Here is a 16,194-nt window from a genome sequence, read left to right on the forward strand (position 1 = left end):
TTTTTTTGAGGCTAAATAATGGTATTTCACACAAAGTGAGAAAAATTAGGAAAATATGTAGACACTTTTAAATTTTCAAAAATCTGGGGGCCATGGTCCTGTCCCTATGTGGCTCCGCCATTGCCCATCTGTATTTATATTCAATACATTTACGTGTTATTTATTTATTTATTTTAGTGTTCCAAGTTTTGCTCCGATTGTTTTCCAACACTGTTCATGGGGTAGCCAATCCTTACTTCATCCACGGATGATCTCAGTTTTCTCTCCTTTTATCTTGTTCTAAAAACACATTTCCATGAAAATCCGGATCATCTTCCTTTCAAGGTAATGTTGTAGTGTGGCTTGTACGTTTTTCTCAACATCCCGCTCCACCACATGTTTGGATGCGAGACCCATTCCTGAACATATGGTGAAGAGGTATAAAGAGAGTACAATCCTCTGAATCTTGCTAGTCTCGTCCATTCTAACGTGGTGGTGCCTAGAATTGGATAGCTACCACGCGGTCTCCATTAAATCTTAACTGCATAAAAGAATGCATAAAAGAATGGTTTGGTTGAGATGAAGGTAAAACTGGTTTATTGTACTTAAAGTTAGTATAATCTCCACAAACTTTTTTATGCGGTTGAGATTTTATGAAGTCCATGCACCACCATGTCAAACACGCACCAGCCTACAAGATCCTCCCAATCCTCTACCTCGAGTAAAGGATCCCAACTTACAATATTATATGAGGTGGGACCCCTATTGTATGGCAGTAGGGTTGGGTCCTTAAAGGAATACTATTGGCCTTGTCCCTATTTAAGATTCAATGCTTACTCGTTGCGCTCAAGATGTAAAGCTACAATCGGTACCAATCGTTACTTATCTATATTGAATACAACTGATACAATACATATTGATGTTACATTGACCAATATGATTCAATACTCAATAGATTTTTTTTTTGGGGTAAATAAAAAAGGGGATGTAGTGGCGGCGACCTAACGCCCCGCTATTCAATATGAAATGCTATGTTTCTTAAAATCACCTGATTGATACGTTACTTGAAATATTGATAGGTCTTGCTGATCGTATCTCGTTTGACCTCACAGGCTCACACAAGATAAAATTCCCAGTTTTCAGTCAATGCAGGGTTGATAGAGTGGTAAGATCCATACTTCTCAGTGGAGAGGTCATGGGTTCGACCCTTGCAGATGCATGGGTTCGACCCTTGCGGATGACAAACATCCTCTTGAGGATGTAATCAAGTGAGCATAAGCTGGCCCGGATGAAACTCAGATACCACCAAAAAAAAAAAAAAAAAAATATCTCCAGTTTCCTCGACACCCTGTACACCTGTCGCATTCGTCGTCCCTCTCTTCCTTTCGATGGGATGTTTTATTTTCGTTCTCTTTCCGTTGGATTTTAGAAAACAAACCTATTGCTTTCAAACCTCCCTCTCTCTCTCTCTATATCTGATCGCGATTGAGACTCCACTCAACAGTGTATGTGTCTGGTTTTCATATACTGCTTCGTTTCCTTCGCAGTTTGTCGCTTAATTGCCGCCGAAACTGACCCTCCATTTAAACCCTCGTTACTGAACCTGTGAATTTTTTTCCTCGGCTCGGAGTCTTTTTCTAATCCCATTTCTTTCTCTTAATGAAGATTAACGATTCTGAGTGTCCGATGTCGAATTAGGTAGAGATCTTTATTGCAATTCTTCCGACATTTTACATTGTTTTTCTTTAATTAATCTTCTCCCTATAGTGCCAATTTTGCTGAATTGTTTTTTCTTTTGGTTTTCTCTTCTTCCTGGCTAGGAAGGTTGCGTTGATCTGATTGAATAGACATGCCTTTGAGACGAGGATCATTTGGTGTTGCCTTCCAGAGGAACAGAAGCGGTCGGTGTCGTATACCTGTTGTAATTCTCCTCTTCTTTGTGGTTGGGCCCTTGCTTTTCTTCGCCGGCCGGAGTATCCACGCTACCACCGTACTCGGTTGGTGACCTCTCTACTTCTGTTCTGCATTTTCCGCTTCTTGATTTGATTTAATATATCTGTAATGTGGCTAAAATCTTTATTGCTTTTCTGGATCTTATCTTGGTTAATCACCTCTAAATCTCCACAAATTCGCATAGCGGTAGACAGAATAAATATGGTAATTGAAAATAAAACCAGACATCCCAGAGAATACAAAACGAGTTATACCTCTGTTGGGCCACCTTAACTTCGTATCTTTTCCCACAGCAACTATGCAATCAAAATAAGGGTTAACCCTTTTGTGTTTTTAAATTTTCTTGAATATTTGCATTTTCTTAGTGTTCGATTTATCCAAATTGGATGTTAGATAACGCATCTTTATACTGGCCACCTTGGATCAATTGTGTGTATTGCGATGTTATTCTGCTCTATGCACGGCAATCTCTTCTGTTAAAGCATCAGTTACTAGGATTTGTATCACTTTCTGTAGCCATGTTGGCTTTGGCATTCTCTTCTTCTTCTGCCGCACGAATTATCGTTGTGCATCTGTCATACTCATCTATCTTAAGATAAATCTTCTTCAGGAGATCTCAGGGAGTTCTCAAAGAGATGATCAGGGGAATAAGGGTTTCTAACATTCATAGATATTCTTACAAATATCAACAAAATCTTAACATCTGCGAATTAATCTTAATATGGTAGCCAACAGAGAAAAGCATAGTGTCATGTATTGATATGAGGAGGACTGACATGTAGGTTTGATATTGTTTACCAATGAAGATTTGAATCACAAAGATTCCTTAAACATGTCATATTATTTATTTCTCATATATTTGCATCTTATGCTTATCTAGCATCTCACCAGTATGTCTGTGAAACTCATCTAACACTTTCTTTCTGATATGCTCCTTGATACAATACTTGCACCATGAAGAACAAACTGCTTGAAGTAACCCTTAAAAAGGGCTCAAATTTAGTAAAAATTTACATGTGCAAAACCACGTATGTGGCTATCTGCAACTTTTAGTTGAATGTGAAATTCCTAAGGAATAAACTCCATGGTTTGAAACTGAAGATGATCCACTATCATTGCCCCTTCTTTGGATTCTTTTTTTTTTTTTTTTTTTTTGGGGGGGGGGGGGGTGGTTGCTGAGATCTCTGAGATATCTCAGTCTTTCAACGGTTCAAGAGAAACAGAGGGTGAGTAAGAAAAAAATGTTGACTTGAAATCTCAATATTTTGACCAGATCTTGGAATTCTACTTCAGTTATATCTGTACTTCTAAATTATGTATAGAATAGGCCTATTGGTATGTCGTAGCCTAGCAACATAGGGTCTTGGTATTCTACTTTAGTTGTATCTCTACTTGGGCTTTTTGGTTTGCTAAGTCTGTCATGGTCAGTCCAGTTATAGTTGAATGACAGGCAGTTTGGGTTTTCAGAAATATCTGCATATTAATTAAACCTCTCACCAAGACCCCTGTATTTGGAATGAACACATATTGCCTGTTATGTTACAGGAACAGGAATCTTGTTAAAGGAGAAGTGCTGTTCTATAGCTTACACTTTGAGTTAAATATAATTGAAAATTGTTTTAAAGAAAAAGTTCTGTTCTACGGCATACACATCCAGTTCTCCAACCCTCACTTTTTTTTGGCTGTGGCCTGTGGGTGGGGGTAAAGGGTGTTTTCCTTTAAATGAATCCTAATATTTGAAGCTTTATGAAGATGGCTTTGAGTATTGTTACCTAGAAGAGTTTGAAACCCCATGTTCCTGGAATTTTGGGGTTGAATGACATTGTTTTTCTAGCTCCTTGAGTATTTACTACTGCATTAATAATCTACTGTGGCATGACTATTTTGAAAAACCTGTCAGTTCACCCATGGTATCTAAGATACTAGGAAACTAATGATTACTTTTATATATGTCATTTTGTCCCTTGCAGTTTTTTGAGTTACATACATTTGAACTTGTGAACACTGTATATATGTATTGTGCAGGTCAAAACAGAATCCAAGCTGACACTAATGCACAGGTAACTATGCTGAATATTTGTTGCCTTGTTATCTCCTAATGTTTATATTGGATTATGGGTCTCCATTGATTTTTTTTTTTGAAGTTGTGTTGCATGGCACCTAGTATTATTGGGGTGAAACTAGTGACCACCCACTATTATGCTCTAAAATACATGGCACCCATTGTCAAAATTGCAAGATACCCATAGTTAAGATTTTATGTTAAGTGATGGGTAAAATGACCTAAATGCCTTTACCCCCCCTAACTCATTTAAAATTTGAAATGCAAATTATGCAAATGCCCTTTGGACAGTAAAATGACATTATTGCCCCCAATTTAACTCACTCAATGACCTAAATGCCCTTAACCCCATTTAACTCATTCAAAATTTGTAACACAAAGGACATTTAGGTCATTTAGTGAGTTAAATTGGGGATAATAATGTCAATTTACTGTCCAAAGGGCATTTGGATAATTTGCATTTCAAATTTTAAATGAGTTCCGGGGGGGGGGAGGGTAAAGGCATTTAGGTCATTTTACCCATCCCTTGACAGAAAATCTTAACTATGGGTAACTTGTAATTTTGACAGTGGGTGCCATGTAATTTAGAGCATAATAGTGGGTGGTCACTAGTTTTACCCAAATAATAGTGGGTGCCATATAAAAAACACTTTTTTATTTTTTGGTGTTTTATGTTTTGTTTTCCAAAACTTGATTTTGGGTGAATGGTTACAGAAGGTAGATTGGAGAGAACGACTGGCAACGCACAATGCAAAATCCATTTTCTCAGAAGAGGTGTGAATTATTTCAATTCTTGACCAATAAAACAACAACAACAATAAGCCTTGTCCCAACTAAATGGGGTCGGCTACATGGATTCTTGCCCTCCAATCAGTTCTGTTTGAGGCCATGCTAGATATAAGGCCTAAGCTATACATATCCTTTCTCACCACTTCTCTTAAGGTTATCTTAGGTCTAGTTCCTTCTAGTTCTTCTAGTTCCTTCAATATGGATTATATCACTTCTCCGTACAAGGGCATTTATAGGTCTCTGTTGAACGTGGCCGTGCCACCTTAAACGACTTTCTCGAAGCTTATCACTTATGGAAGCAACTCCCAGACCAACTCTAATATGATCATTTCTTATCTTATCCATCCTAGTTTTGCCACTCATCGATCTTAGCATTCACATTTCTGCTACACTGAGTTTATCTATATGATTATTTTTAACAGCCCAACACTCTGTACCGTACATCATAGCTGGTTGAACAACGGTCCTTTAAAATTTTCCTTTAAGCTTTAATGGAATACATCGATCACATAAGACCCCGGACACACCTCTCCACTTCATGCACCCTATTTTAATTCTTTGGGAAACCTCATCCTCTAAATCACCTCTTTTACTTATGATTGAACCTAGATACCTAAAACAATCACTCTGAGGAATCTCTTTATCGTCAAGTATCACCACCTCATCATCTGCCCGATCATGACTAAAGTTACAAACTAGATATTCTGTCTTCGATCTACTAAGTTTAAAGCCTTTTGATTCCAAAGCTACTCTCCATGATTCTAATTTGGTATTAATCCCCACATGGGTCTCATCAATCAACACAATATCATCCGCAAAAAATATACACTAGGGGACCGCATCTTAAATGTCTTTGGTTAATTCATCAATTACTAATGCAAATAGATATGGGCTTAAAGTTGACCTTTGATGTAGCCCAATTGTTATCGGGAATTCATTACTTTGTCCCCCACTGTTCTAACACTAGTCAAAGAACAATCATATATATCCTTAACTATATCTACATATTTACTTGCAACACTTCTTTTCTCTAGTACTTGCCAAATTAATGCTCTAGGGACTCTATCATAAGTTTTTTCTAGGTTAATAAATACCATATGAAGGTCTTTCCTACATTCTCTATACCTTTCCATAAGTCTCCTAATTAGGTAAATAGCCTCCGTTGTAGATCTTCCCGGCATAAACCCAAATTGGTTCTCCGTAACTGTAGTTAAGTGTCTCAAACGGGTTTCAATTATTCTCTCCCATAATTTCATCGTATGGCTCATCAATTTAATGCCCCTATAGTTATTACAACTTTGAATATCTCATTTATTTTTGTAAATTGGAACCACGACGTTTCTCCTCCATTCATCAGGCATTTTCCCTGAGCTCATAATCTTATTAAACAATTTAGTCAACCAAACTAGTCCATGGGTTCCTAAGCTCTTCCATACTTCAATTGGGATTTCATCAGGACCTTGTGTTTTGCGGAGTTTCATCCTCCTTAAAGCTTCTTTTACTTCGGACATCGAAATTTTACGAATATAAGTTCGGACATTGGTGCCTTGGTTAAAGGTGTAATCGTTCGAATCATAAGTGCTTGAAGAATGCTCATTTAGTAAACTAGAGAAATAGGTTTCCCATCTTTTCTTAATGTCCTCCTCACAAACTAAAACTTTACCATCTCCATTTTTAATACATCTAACATGGTCAAGATCTCTACGCTTCTTATCCCTCATCTTAGCTATCTTATAAATAGATTTTCCCCCTTCCTTTGTGCCCAACTTATTGTATAACTCTTCATACTTCTTTTTCTTTGCTTTCTCCACAATTTTCTTAGTTTCATTTCTATCCAACCTATACCTTTGAAGATCCTCAACATCCTTAGTTCTTTGCCATGTCTTAAAACTAGTTTTTTTTATTTCTAATAGCAGCTTGAACCTCACTATCCCACCACCACGTCTCTCTATAAGAATGAAGCTTTCCTTTTGATTCACCTAGGACATCTTTAGCCACCTTCTTAATACACATAGCCATCTCATTCCACATTGCATTGGTATCCCCTTTAAAATCCCATTTTCCTTGTTTGACTACTTCATTAACGAAGGATTTCGAGCACTCTCCTTTCAAATTCCACCATCTTATTTTGGGATAGTTTATCTTGGACCTTTTATGTGTTCTTGAGACTAAGCACATATCCGAGACCATAAGTCTATGTTGTGCAGTTAAGCTTTCCCCCGGTATCACCTTGCAATCCTTGCACAACAATTTATCAGTCCTTCTAGTTAGGAAGAAATCTATTTGGCTTCTATGTTGTCCACTTTGAAGGTAATTAGATGCTCATCTCTCTTTTTGAAGTAAGTATTTATAATAGATAGATCAAAAGCAGTAGCAAAATAAAAAATTGAAATCCCCTCCTCATTCCTTTCTTTAAAACCATATACTCCATGTACACTCTCATATCCTCGTTGATCTTTTCCAATATGTCCATTTAAATCACCTCCTATGATAATCTTTTCTCCTTGACGAATTCCTTGCATTAATCCATCCATATTTTCCCAAAATTCTAGCTTTAGACTTTCATCTAATCCTACTTAAGGTGCATATGCACAAATTATATTTACAAACTCTTTCTCCATTACAAGCTTGATTACATAGCAATAATCCTATCACCCAATATTAAGGATTTTTTTGGGATAATTACTATTGCCCCCCTGTACTTTGATTTTATTACTAATGTATCCCCTTTACTTTTCAAAATTACTAATCCAACTTTTAACTTTGTCTACAATTACTAATGCCCCCTACTGTTAAGTTTCGTTAGTTTACTGATGATGTTGCATCTTTATATTTTCTCAAAAATCCCAAAATACCCTTATGCTTATCTCTTTACTTATTTACCCTTTTGTCAAATTACAGTAGTACCTTTAATTAACTGTGGAGAAAAAAGTAATCATAATCCGTTTTATTCTCAAAAACAAAAAAACCCATAAAATAAAGCAATATGATTGAATAAAACTCAAATAGAAACCGAAGAGGAAGGAAGATCAAATTCAACTCAAATTGGAATCTGAATATCATCTAAAATATTTTCAACTTAATCGTTTACTCCACTCACTTCGTTAATTTCCTTCTCTCGCAAGACTGCAACAACCTACAACGGCTAATAGGAGCAAAGCAACATCAGCGATTTACTTCACTCACTTCGGATTTTGCCCATTTCTTTAATTCAAAATAATTAGAGGAGCAAAGCAACATCAGGGATTTATTTCACTCACTTTGAATTTGCCCATTTCTTTAATTCAAAATAAATAAGTTTAGTGAAGGTGGGAAACCAAATCGGATTTGGATTTTGCCCATTTTCTTTAATTAAAAATAAATAAGTTTAGTGAAAGTGGGAAACCAAATCGGATTTGGATTTTGCCCATTTCTTTAATTCAAAATAAATAAGTTTAATAAAAGTGGGAAACCAAATCGGATTTGGATTTTGCCAATTTTCTTTAATTCAAAATAAATGAAGTTTAATGAAGGTGGGAAACCAAATCGGATTTGGATTTTGCCCATTTCTTTAATTCAAAATAAATAAGTTTAATGAAAGTGGGAAACCAAATCGGATTTGGATTTTGCCCATTTTCTTTAATTCAAAATAAATGAAGTTTAGTGAAGGTGGGAAACCAAATCGGATTTGGATTTTACCCATTTCTTTAATTGAAAATAAGTAAGTTTAGTGAAGGTGGGAAACCAAATCGGATTTGGATTTTGCCCATTTCTTTAATTCAAAATAAATGAAGTTTAGGGTAAAATTGACATTTAATTTGGTTTTTATAAATGGGGTAGCATCGTCTTTTGATTTCTTAATTTTAATTCAAACTTAACGGATGCTTAACACCGTTATAAGAAAGGGGGCAACAGTAATTTCGTAAAGAACAAGGTTTTATTAGTAATAAAATCAAACTACAGGGGGGCAACAGTAATTATCCCTTTTTTTATTTTTTATTTTTAATCCTGCACCATTAGTTATTGCTGATTTTAAATAAGGGACTGATTCTAATTAAAGAATGATGACAGGTCATTGATATCATTACATCAATCATAGATGACATGGGACCATGGAGCCTTGATCATGTAAGGAAACAACCTTTGTCTTCTTCGTGGAAAGTTTTGGGGCTAGAGAATTCTGACCAGAATAATTCTACTTCAGCAAAGGTAAATGATGATTACGCCTAGTTTTGTACTTTGGTGCTGACTGCTTAGGTCCATTCTCATTTGATAGCTAGGTCAAGTTACAGATTTTGATACTTGTATGTGTGTCTTTGAAGCTGAACCAAGTAGTTACCAGCGGAGAACAGGAAACTTCTCATTCCGAGCTGCAAAATGTAACTGCAGGTTGTTTTTTGGATCTTGGGATTCATTTGCCTTTTTCAGCTGCATTGGTGTTTCCTCTACCTGTTTTGTTCTCTCTGTTTTTTTTTTTTTTTGAGTAAACAGTTTCCTCTACCTGTTGGTTGTACTGAAAATGACTCTTCTCTGATGCAGATGATGATGCTCAGTTTTTTGATACATCCAATAAACTAGCCCGAAGGGTAGATATCTGCTCTAAAAGAGTTACTTGCTGTGGTTATTATTTTGTAAATTTGTTAGCAAAAAATGAGTTTAATAATGATGTTTTTTTCTGTAAGATTACTAGGTACGTTTTTTATTAGTTTAATCTTCATGCAGAAATTGAGAGAGAGAAGACATGGAAAACTGGCAGCTGAGTTAGTCCACCAGGATGATGAAGCAATTGTTAAACTAGAAAATACTGCCATTGAACGCTCAAAGGCTGTTGACTCTTCGGTTTTGGGGAAATATAGCATATGGAGGCGGGAAAATGAGAATGAGAACTTGGATTCAACGATACGTTTGATGCGAGATCAAATAATTCTGGCTGAGGTTTACGTAAGCATTGCAAAGATGAAAAAAAAGCTTGACCTATTCGAAGAGCTTTTGGCAAGGATCAAGGAAAGCCGACGTGCCCTTGGGGAGGCCAACGTTGATGCAGATCTGAGCCGCAGGTAATGACAATTTCAATGTGCAGTCTCTGAACATTCATATATGAATTTCTGGCGTCTACTTATTCGTTTTCTCCATTTTTATATGATGTTCTACTGTGTTCCTTATTCCTAGTGCACCTGAGAAAATTAAAGCCATGGGTCAAGTACTGTCTAAAGCAAGAGGACAGATCCATGACTGCAATTTAGTAATCCGAAAAGCTGAGAGCGATGCTTCAATCAGCTGATGAACAGGTGAGGAGCTTGAAGAAGCAGAGCACATTTCTAAGTCAATTAGTAGCGAAGACGGTTCCAAATGGGATCCACTGCCTGTCACTGCGTTTAACTATAGATTACTATCGCCTTCCACCTGAGAAGAGAAAGTTCCCAAGAACTGAAAATTTAGAAAATACACATCTTTACCATTATGCTCTGTTCTCTGATAATGTCTTGGCTGCATCAGTTGTTGTCAACTCCACCATCATGAATGCCAAGGTGAAGCAATTGACTCATTTCTTATTTCTGTCATGAAATGGCATGCATTCTGCTTCTTATTTGAAATATTTCCATAATATCACTCTATTGTTGTTATGATTTCTCTATGTGATCTTCATTTCCACTATTAAATAAATGCTTCTTGATGGATTTCAGGAACCTGAGAAGCATGTATTCCATCTGGTGACTGATAAGCTGAACTTTGGAGCCATGAGTATGTGGTTTCTGTTGAACCCACCTGGAAAAGCCACCATCTATGTGGAAAATGTTGATGACTTCAAATGGTTGAACTCATCATACTGTCCGGTTCTCCGTCAACTTGAGTCTGCTGCCATGAAAGAGTACTATTTCAAGGCTGATCATCCAACAACTCTCTCAGCTGGTTCTGCGAATATGAAGTACAGGAATCCAAAATATCTTTCAATGCTGAACCACCTTAGATTCTACCTTCCACAAGTTTATCCCAAGTTGAATAAGATACTCTTCCTTGATGATGACATTGTTGTCCAGAAAGACTTGACTGGGTTGTGGTCAGTGAACCTCAATGGCAAAGTAAATGGTGCAGTTTTAACATGTGGACAAAGTTTCCACCGGTTTGACAAATATCTCAATTTCTCAAACCCCCATATCGCTAGGAACTTTGATCCGAATGCATGTGGGTGGGCATATGGGATGAATATATTTGATCTGAAGGAATGGAAAAATAGGGATATAACTGGAATCTACCACAAGTGGCAGAACATGGTGAGTTTATCAGATCTTGCAGAGTTACATGTTTATTGGTCTCTCTTTTTTTCAATCACATATGCGTGGACACGCTCATGCATGATATTGTCTGAGAACTCTCTTTCATTTCCTTTAATCAGAATGAGAATAGGGAGCTGTGGAAGCTTGGAACATTACCTCCAGGTCTGATTACATTCTATCGGTTGACACACCCACTGAACAAATCATGGCATGTGCTCGGGTTAGGGTATAACCCAAGCATTGATAAAGGTGAGATTGATAATGCAGCAGTCGTCCACTATAATGGTAACATGAAGCCATGGCTAGCGCTTGCCATGAACAGGTACAGATCCTATTGGACAAAGTATATTATGTATGAACACCCATTCATACGCAGATGCAATCTAAGTGAATGAGGTGCATGGAGCAGGAGCCACAGGTTTACATTTTAGTAAGCACTGCAGCTGCTCACCCATCTCTTGCCCTGGTGACTGACCCGTCTGGATGCAGAATCGTGAAGAAAGCAGTTCCGGCATCTGCCTATCTCTCTCGTCCCCCACCCTCTCGAAAAAAAAAGGAAAAGAGTATTCCATGTTGCAAATATTCATTCACTTCTTCCCAAATATTGGTTAATTCTTCTAGCCTTTGATTTGCACTGATTGATTCATTGATTCTTGATTCTCCTGGTTACAAAAGATGCTGTCTTCCTCCAAAAGCAGGATCAAGCATGGAAGTGCTGTCTCCTCCTAACATGTAAGTTTCTCTTCTGTGTATCTTGTGAAGGGTGTTGGGTCAAGGTGCAGTTTTCCATTAATTCATTGGATATGCATCACTGATTTGTAGAGAGACTTCTTGACGTTGCAATTGCTTTATGTAGTTTGTGAGGGTTCTTTAGTTGGTTACTTACAAGTGCAATTTTTTTACCACTATTTCATCGATAACCTTGACATACTCTTGAAATTTAATGGTTGCTTGGTTTTAACTTCTGCGGAGTTCACGTTAGTGCCTCAATATGGACCATGGTAAACTTCAAGTGGGGAAACTGACATTGAACAATGTTATTGATCAACATTGTGGAAATCAAAATAAAAAGGAATAATTATTAATTACTATTGCCCCTCTTTAGTATAGTTAAATTATAATATTATTCTCTGTTTTTCTTTTCTTTTTCTCAAGATAACCCTGAGTGGTAGTGAGTATTGATAGTTTTTTTTTTTTGGGGAGTCCAAAGTGAGTACTGATTTAATCTTTAGTTAATTATTCTACTCATGGTAAATAACAAGTAAAAAAGTTATCTCTTGCAATTTGTTGTCAAATTGAAGTCGACATTAGAACTAATATTTCGACCATGACTCTACGGTGAGGGTAAATTGGTAATAATATAAACTTTTGAATCAATATTCGAATTTAAAGAGGGGTAAACTAATCTTTGTAAGCTGAATCCTGATGGTTATTTAATACTGTTTGGAATGAGGGAGATAATAACAATTTTATAAAGTATAGGATTTGATATATAATTTTACCATATTATAAGTTGCGTCATATGAGAATTATATAAGTTGAGTCTTCGCTTTGAAATGGATTGACATAAGCATTTTGTTTTCTGAATTTTTTTTGTTGGGGGTAAGAAAAAAATATTATTACTTTGCAAGTCGTTGAAGGACTGTGTTTGATATTGATTTTATAACCATAGCTTTTATCCTTTTCCAAATTATGGAAGTAGAAAACATAACCCGTTTTTTTAGGTAAGGAAAGGTGAACGCATTTTTTTACTGTTAGATGTCCAAATTTATTGAATAAGAGATTTTGAGTAACATGAAAATGCTTGGTATCCATGATATTCTTGGTATGCTGTTTGTGATGATTTAAATATCGAGAAGGTCGAGTTCTCGGATCCGATGGTCTGAAATTTTGCGGGACGGTCTCACGCATTAAATACGCAGGAATGAAGATTTTTTGCAATGGGAGACCCACGGAAGAACCATAATATAACCGGCAGTAGCCTGCCTAGTCCCTTTCTTATGACAGTGAAGCAGCAGAGAAATGTAGAAAATTAAGGACTCTTAACATTATTATTGAATTCATCAAAGGAAACAAATGCAGACACACTTGGTGCTGAAAACTTAGGCTTACAGGCAGCGACCCCATCATTCATCGAGCTTGATTACATGACATCAATGACTCTTCTAACTTAACCAGAAATTATACTCATAAACCCACTCCATTAAAGATCAACCACAACCAATTCAGCTAAATAAAGCTCCATATATGAATATCTGGTAGCCTAGACTTCATTTGGTGATGAGGGCTTCCTGGGTTTTTCTGAAGAGCTTATGCTGGATGTGCTGAGCGAAGGTGCGAGGTGGGAACACAGCCGGTTCTGATTCAGACACTACTTCAGGGAGAGGCTTCAAGATGATCTTTTCCTTTGGAGGTTCACAGAAGACAGCCCAAGAGATCCTAACCTTCTCCTTGTTGACGAGTCCTCTGTGGAGGATACTCTTGTATTTGCGGTTGCTGAGGATCTCTATGGTGTCTCCTATGTGCATGATGATTGAGTTTGGAACACATTTGGCTGTAACCCATTTCCCTTCATAGAAGAGCTGCAACCCTGGTACCATGTTGTGGAGGATGAATGTGAGAGCACTGATGTCTGTGTGGGCTTCCACCCCTAAAGCCAGCTCTGGCTGGGGACATTTGGGGTAGTAGTTGATCTTCATCTGCAACAACAGCTCTTCCATCCCACCAACTTCTTCTTCCAGCCTTCCTTCTTCCAACCCCAGTCCCAGGGACAACACCGATAAGATCTTGCTTGCTAGTGCCCTCAATTCCTTTGCATACTCGCTAGTAGCCTCCCTGTCATCAATGCCAAAAACAAAATTCGTTAGACATCATATCGATGGACATGAATCCAGATCACCTCTCCGTTGGGGGAAATGTATGTGTTTCGTTGACACTTCTTCACAGTACAATAGGTGAGGCTTATTTTTGGTCCCTTTCCAGATTTATTTTGTAAATATTCAAAGGTGAGTCTCACTCCCATTGTGTCTTGAAGAAGTGATAGGGGAGTAAACCTCTATCCTAACAATGAGGTGATCTAGACGTCTATGGACATGATACAAGCCCAGAGTCTAGATTACCTCTCGCTTCTGTTGTGTGCTAAAGAAGTGGTAGGGAGTAATCTTTCTCTTGACTGGGAGTTGATCTAGACTCCTACGGACATGATACAAGCCTAGAGTCCGAATTACCTCTCGCTTGGCGAGAGGTATGTACTTTTTTGACACTTCTTCAGACCCACTAGCGGGCACTTATGGACATGATACAAGCCCGGTGCCCGAATCACCTCAGCATCCAGGGAGAGGCATGTACGATACTTCTCCATTATGGACACCACGTGAGCCGCACTAATGGGTCCCACATAGTGAGAAAGTGTCCATGGTAACACATACTCACTAGAACTTAGTGTTGTTTATAAATACTAGCAAAAAAAACACCTGGTATTTCAAAATAGATACTCAGATGTACACCTGGTTGAAATTACTTACACGTAGTCACTTGGTGTCTTGGGCCAGATGGACATGTCACGCTTGTCTTCAGGAAAGATGAGGTGAAAGAAGTAGTCTTCCCATTCCAGCTGACCACTGGCATTGTTAGCAAGCTTGCTTCCATACCCAGCAATCTTGCCCGAGGCTTGATCGTTGGCATACTTCTCCTTCTCCTCCACAGGGAGATCGAAGAAGGATTTCCCTGCGGCCCTGACTCGGTCGATGAGGTCTTGAGAGATGCCATGGTTGACGACATGCATCACTCCCCAGTCCGTTGCAGCATTCTTCAGCTGATCTCTGCATCTCTGCTTCACCTCTGGGTCTTCCGAATCCAAATCTTTTAGATCAACAGTAGGAACCTGAGGCCCTTCTTCTTTCTTCTCCTCTTCGAACACGTCGTTGATGCTATTCAGCTCCTCCTGGGGTCGCACGTATTCTTTGGGAATAGACACTATGCCACTTCCGGCCAAGCTCTCCACTCTAGCCCCTTCTACAGCTATCGTGGGCGCCATGTATGCCAACTGCAATCTCTCTCTCTCTCTCTCTCTCTCTATTTCACTTTCTGGGCTGGAAGAAGAGCAGAAACAAGCAAGCAATGCAAGTCCACAACAGGTATATGAACCCATTTTATAAGCAAATTAAATGCAGCTTGAAAATCTAGTGGTTGATGGATGAGAGTCTCACCCGGTGTGGTAAGCACGCTGTGGCTACTTACCTAACCATTTGGGCTAAACAGAGAAGCACTTCTCAAGGATATATTGATTTCTTCTCACAGTGTGTTACCGGTGCTTCCTTCAGTGGGTCTTCTGTGTGTATCTGTTGAGGGAATGGGTCACGTGAGGATCTGCCAGAGAGCAGTTTGTTGGAATTATCAGTCAAACCCTTTGGATTTCCATGTTCACATGTTAAATTCAAAAGATTTCTGGATATATCTAGGAGGAAAGACTAATTGGTTTTAGTTGGTTGGTTCAGACGGTTTGGTAGGCTTAGCCATTCATAAACAAAGGGGAAGCAAAACAAAGTGGATAATAATAGTGATTAGGTGAAGATTTGGAATTATTATTAACAAAAAGAAGGGGAAGATTTGGAATTAGTGATCGTATTGGTCTGCTGGCCCTGTTTGCTCCCTTGAAATTCTCTTATGTCAAATTGTAAAAGAAGTCACTTAGTTTATTACTCATTTCTGCCTTGTAGGAACCTAATCTCCTTTGATGCTATAATTTATGATAGAAAGGGAAAGGGAAAACGTCATGGTTTTGTTCCTTTCTTTTCTTAGTTTTTTATTTTCTTTTATAAATAAAAAATTTAGTAATTAAAAGATAAAAAGAAAAGAGGAGAGGGGGAATAACAAGAATCTAAGGGTGTAGAGCCCAACCAAGCGAAAGAGTCTATTTTTAAAAGTGAGATCAAGAAGATAAGGCAAATACAATGGGTGACACTAAATTCAAATTTTTGTCGCAATGATAGCACCTTTTTATAACTCCGAATTGGAGAGAAGGGAGTAATTTCAGCGTTGGAAGAATTCCCATTACTACAACCATCAAAGAAGACTCTAGGGTTCCTATTCGGAGACACAAACCGAACCCAGACAACAGGGGAGGAGGAGGGGGAGGGGAGAGAGCAGGGAGGGAAG

The 16,194-nt window shown here is 38.0% G+C and overlaps 2 protein-coding genes across 2 annotated transcripts; one reads left to right on the forward strand and one right to left on the reverse strand.

The window, feature by feature from the left end:
- Positions 1-1,380: 1,380 nt before the first annotated feature.
- Positions 1,381-12,231, forward strand: LOC149030216 (polygalacturonate 4-alpha-galacturonosyltransferase-like). Its single transcript, XM_089142530.1, is given in 12 exon segments — positions 1,381-1,677; positions 1,800-1,976; positions 3,958-3,992; positions 4,709-4,768; positions 8,834-8,971; positions 9,085-9,151; positions 9,302-9,348; positions 9,485-9,819; positions 9,932-10,007; positions 10,009-10,290; positions 10,447-11,034; positions 11,157-12,231. Coding segments are annotated over 11 exon segments (2,052 nt in total). The 5' UTR covers positions 1,381-1,677; positions 1,800-1,828; the 3' UTR covers positions 11,433-12,231.
- An 834-nt stretch (positions 12,232-13,065) lies between these two features.
- On the reverse strand, positions 13,066-15,174 carry LOC149030217 (leucoanthocyanidin dioxygenase-like). The gene is made up of 2 exons (XM_089142531.1): positions 14,562-15,174; positions 13,066-13,872 (listed from the first exon to the last, which is right to left on the reverse strand). The coding sequence occupies exons 1-2, from the start codon at positions 15,071-15,073 to the stop codon at positions 13,308-13,310; spliced, it is 1,077 nt and encodes a 358-aa protein (XP_088998657.1). The 5' UTR covers positions 15,074-15,174; the 3' UTR covers positions 13,066-13,307.
- Positions 15,175-16,194: the final 1,020 nt, after the last annotated feature.

This window comes from Hakea prostrata, chromosome 1 (genome assembly GCF_041222555.1).
Source record: "Hakea prostrata isolate BN-2017 chromosome 1, UWA_Hpros_2, whole genome shotgun sequence".
Taxonomy (NCBI): Eukaryota; Viridiplantae; Streptophyta; class Magnoliopsida; order Proteales; family Proteaceae; genus Hakea; species Hakea prostrata.